The following is a 5,046-nucleotide window of genomic DNA, read 5'->3' as shown; positions in this document are numbered from 1 at the left end:
TATAGAGAGAGAGAGAGAGAGAGAGAGAGAGAGAGAGATCTATGTGTGTGTGTGTGTGTGTGTGTGTGTGTGTGAGACAGATAAATATATTTAGGATTGGGGGCAATACGATTTTATAAATAAATAATTGATACTTTTATTTAGCAAGAATGCAATATAATGATCAACACAGTAAAGTGACCATAAAGACATTCATAATGTTGCAAAAAAAAATTTCAAATATATTCTGTTCTTTTGAACTCTCTTTTCAACAAAGAATCCTGAAAACAAATATATTATGGTTTCTACAAAAATATTAAGCAGAAGCAAAATATTACACTATATTAAGTAGAAGCAAAATATTAAACTATTTTCAACATTCATAATAATAAGAAATGTTTTTGAGCATATTAGTATGATTTCTGAAGGATCCTTTGTCACTGAAAACTGAAGTAATGGCTGCTGAAAATTCAGTTTTGTCGTTTTAAATTTTACTAATATTTCACAACATAACTGTTTTTACTCTATTTTACTCTACTTCTAACATGTCAATTTAGGCATCACAACATCATAATGTTATGATGTAAATAATCATGAACAATTAAAAAAATCCAATACTGACTGATACATTTTAAAAAGGCTAATATGTTTTATGTTCCACAGAAAAGCAAATCAGACAGGTTTGAGACATGAGAGTGAGTAAATAAAAACAGAATTCAAAATTTGGGAAATGTCATTCCTTTAAACCTTACCTGTTGTATGGTTCTAGAGTTTTTCAGGGGGTTGTCCTGCAGTGGAATTTTCCCAAACAGCTTCCATCCTGGAGCACTGTGAGATGCTTTGGGCTTCCAGGAAAACAAACTCCTTTGAAGACACACAGACAGGAAGAGAGACCATTCAAAAACACATGCCACATAATTTTATAAGAATAAAAGAGAGAGATTCCCAAAGAGTTAATTAAGTCTTCGTAGCCTGTGAAATAAGAGGCCAAAATATGACAACCATTAAACGTAAGTTCAGACTATGACCATAGGGAATTAAGATCTTGGACAACTCAGGTCTCAGGATTTAATGCGCTTAATACGGGGGATTTCATAGTGCTCGTGGTGATACAGCAGCACCAGCATCCTGCAAATAGAGCCTCGAGCTTTTTAAATCTTTGAACATGCTTTCTGACGGGACAATCGATATAAAGCCATCTTAAATCACACAATAAAGCCAGTGAGGCAGGTCAATACTGTCCTGAGAGAGACAGATAGGATGACAGACACAATAGTGAGGGAGACGGACAAAAAGAAAGTGTGACAAAGGAAGATATGGTATGGTACAGCTGGAAAGGAGAAGTTTGTTCCTGTAAAAAAAAAAAGGAACTGAACATATGTAGTGAGCAGAAACAAAGTCTCAGCAGCAGAACACCATGAAGCCCAACTCATAAAAGCTGACATTAAAATTCCTCTGTGTGTGTGTGTATGGGTGAGTGTTTTTTCCAGGCTAAAAGTCTATGAAGGTCTTTGTTGAGTTGAGACCAAAGCTCCTGGGAAGAGGACTCACTCTGAACTCTGGTATTGCATTACTGGTGCAATAAGGTGATTTAAACCCAAACATAACGGAAACAAATCAGATATGCAGTCTGATACTATGCGGTTTTGGTTCTGATGCTAAATTTTGTCTCCATGAAAGACAGATGCCAAAACGTTATTTTAAATTGTATTTGACCTTAATAAAGCAAAGCAGCTTCTCTTCATCAAACATCTGAAAACATAACACAAGCAAACAGCACACTTCAGACCTTCTGTGAAGCATGTCTATGAAGAAAGAAGCCACAACTGAGTGGCAGTCAAAGCACCTGTTATTACTCGTCATTCATTGCCTGATCACGCGTGCAACAGTGTGACTTTCCTCACAGGCAGCTCAACACTTCAAATAAGAAATGTAGCTAGTATCTGGAAAAAAACGGCAATAATTCAAGAAAAAGCTTTAAGGAAGTAGTCAGAGATGTGGTCATTGTGTAAATCTGTTGGGATTCATTTTCTGATGTTCTGATCCAATTTTCTCTCTCACACATGCCTGTCTTGCTCTGTAAGGATGTATCTATATTGAGTATCCAATTATTTTTATGTTATGGCTGATAACAATATCAACAAATAAGTAGTAGAGACTTTGTTACAAAAAAAATCAATTTCAAATATATATATATATATATAGAGAGAGAGATCTGTGTAGTTAATGCTGCTCAGTGTGAAAGCACGCAGGTGATGGAGATTTACCGCTGATTACAGAACCGGCTTTACAGATAAGATGCGCGTTAAATATCGCATGCGATTTATCGTGCAGCCCTAATAGATATAGATATATATATATAGATAGATAGATATATACATAACTTTCTATTTATCAAAGAATCCTGAAAACAAAATGAATCATGGTTTCCACAAACATATTAACATAAACAACTATTTTCAATAATGATAATAAGAAATGTTACTTGAGCATCAAATCAGCATATTAGAATGATTTCTGAAGGATCGTGTGACACTGAAGACTGGAGTACACAAAAATAAATTACATTTTAAAATATATTAAAATAGAAAAGTTATTTTAAATTGTAATCATATTTCACAATATTATAGTTTTTACCGTATTTGTGGTCAAATAAATGCAGCCTTGCTGAACATCCAAAACAATAAAAAAAATCTTACCAATGATAGTGTAATATCATCTAATACAAATATTTTGGTAACACTTTAGAATAGAAAACACATATTCACTATTAATTAAGAGTTCCTCAATAAACTCCTAATTTGCTGTAGTTGTTAAGTTTAGGTATGGGGCAGGATTAAGGGATCTAAATATGATCAAGCAGAATAAGGCATTAATATGTGCTTTATTATAAGTACTAATCAAGAGCCAATATGCTGCTAGCAGCTAGTTAATAGTGAGAATTGGTCCTTAAAATAAAGTGCTAGCAATACTAAAAAAAAATCCCTGAAATGATCCTGATTATATCATACTCTGTCCTCTGTCCTCTAAAAAAATAAATATATAAATAAATAACCTACAGAAAGCTGTAACTCTTTGTAGACATCTGAATGGGGCTGCTGTAAAATCAAAATGAGGTTCACTGCAACTCAAGAGACTTGCACACAACTTTCTCTACCTGGTCAGGAACTCAGCAATGCCGTGTCTCTTAGTGCCAAGCGTCTGGTCATATGAAGCATCAGGGTCAGCAGCGACCCTGTCTGGAGCGCTCTGCCGCCGGCCTCCCTCGAATGCTTTAACAGAGCCGAGATATTCATCCACACCGCCCTCTGCACCAAAATACCCATCATCCCCGGGGCTCAGAGGAGTGGCATCACAGCTGAGGGAGACTGTGTGACCAGAGTTAGTCCGGAGGTTCTGGGGCCTGAGGGGAGGAGGGCCCGTGTCGCTGAAGTCCTCCTCTGGGCTTGGGTCTGTCTCTGTGTAATCGCTGGTGTTTTCTGCCAGAGGAGAAAAGGACAGCTTGGCACTGAGGTCTGACAGGGTGTCTGCGGGATTCGGGTCACAGGGCTGGGCCTCCTCTGAGCTCTCAGCACTGGCACGACTGATCCTTTCACATGACCTCCCCGTGGAGAGGACACTGTCGCTTTGTTGAACAAAGACATGGCTTTTTGGAGCAGGAAGGCTACCCAAGGCTCTAAAGGGGACTTGAGAAAGGGTGTCATAACTGTTCACAATCAACAACCCCCCATTACCCACTTTCACACCTTTGTCTAAAGCAGGCACCTTCCTGTTGAATCCTTCTGCATAATCCAAACACCTGAAATGAGTCTGATCAAGATCCATGTGCTCATGGGTAACATCTCCATTAGGCATCTTGATATCCGGCGAGTTTATACCCATAAATGACACTGCAGACCTCAGTTGTGAATTTAAATAGCTTCTGTCGGATTTATTCCAGCACTCGGCTTCGGAAGTCCCTGTAACCCGATCCGGGCCGGGCCGGGTTCCCTCCTCTCCATTCGGACACACCATACCCACCTCCAGCTTTTTGGGAAACCCGTTTAAAACTCCGGCCCTGTACCCCATCACCACCGGGGAGAGAGAGGGCTGTCCAGCACCACCCGGATTCGCATATGCCGAACTGTAAACAGAACCCTCCCGTGCTCTTTCGGGGTCTGAACCGCAAACGCGTGCTTTGTACTCCTCCCGGTTGTCGTTGACATCGATGGACGGTGCGAGTCCCGGCTCATCAGCAGCATCCTCCACTCTTTCCATCTCACTGGAGGTGTCGGCGGTTCAGAAAGTCAGATGAAGCCCTGCTGCAGCGGCGGCGCCCCGGTTCGGCTGGGCTGTCTGCAAAACAAGCTCTCATCTTATGTACTCCGCCGATTCTGCCAGTCCAGTACATTCATGACATCGCGCCTCCGAAACCTGTAGCGTTAAGGATGTAGAGTAAAGTAACGGCTCGGTGTTGTTTATGCACATTTTGATCCACGTCCAGCGCAGTCGCTAATAGAGGCCATTTTGAATGTGGTGTCGGCGTGTCTCTTCCAAGCAAAAGGTTGGAAGTGGGATTTCCAGGAGTTAACGCGACATCCACCGGACAGTTGGAGCAACTGCAGGACACTCCACATTGACAAAGCAGCACCCAAACCGAAACTGGAGTTTTATATTATTAGTCAACATAAAAAGCATAAACTTAAAAAAAAAAAAAACAATCCATACACATTATTCGTATTCCAGTATGTGATTTATATTTCCATAACGTTCACATCAAACCATAAAAAGTTACATGAAATAAAATAAGCTTTAACTGAAATACAATAAAAAATTAAACAATTATTTTATTTTAGCTAATTACCAGAGCAACATTTCTAATTTTTTATTGAATTTTAACTTTAGTTTAATTTTGATGTACTAAAATAATTACAACTGAAATGCAAAATTAATTGTAAAAACTATACAGACATATTTTAAAAATCAGTAATTAATAAAACTGACAAAAATAGACAACAAAATTACAAAAACTAACAAAAAATAAAATCTATCTATCTATCTATCTATCTATCTATCTATCTATCTATC

At 38.7% G+C, this 5,046-nt stretch overlaps 1 protein-coding gene across 1 annotated transcript in view; it reads right to left on the bottom strand.

Moving 5' to 3' along the window:
• LOC107755969 (TBC1 domain family member 12-like) overlaps window positions 1–4,639 on the bottom strand; it is a 14,518-nt gene extending 9,879 nt beyond the window's left edge. The window contains exons 1-2 of the mRNA XM_016572933.1: window positions 3,137–4,639; window positions 732–843 (exon numbers count right to left, since the gene is read on the bottom strand). Of these exons, the coding sequence (XP_016428419.1) occupies window positions 732–843; window positions 3,137–4,236 (1,212 nt within the window). The 5' untranslated portion in view covers window positions 4,237–4,639. The remainder of the gene's footprint in view (window positions 1–731; window positions 844–3,136) is intronic.
• Window positions 4,640–5,046: the final 407 nt, after the last annotated feature.

The sequence above is a fragment of the Sinocyclocheilus rhinocerous genome, unplaced genomic scaffold, assembly GCF_001515625.1.
Source record: "Sinocyclocheilus rhinocerous isolate Xijiao unplaced genomic scaffold, SAMN03320098_v1.1 scaffold1764, whole genome shotgun sequence".
Lineage (NCBI taxonomy): Eukaryota > Metazoa > Chordata > Actinopteri > Cypriniformes > Cyprinidae > Sinocyclocheilus > Sinocyclocheilus rhinocerous.
Note: the sequence above shows the minus strand (reverse complement) of the source record. Positions and strands in the feature narration are given on the sequence as shown.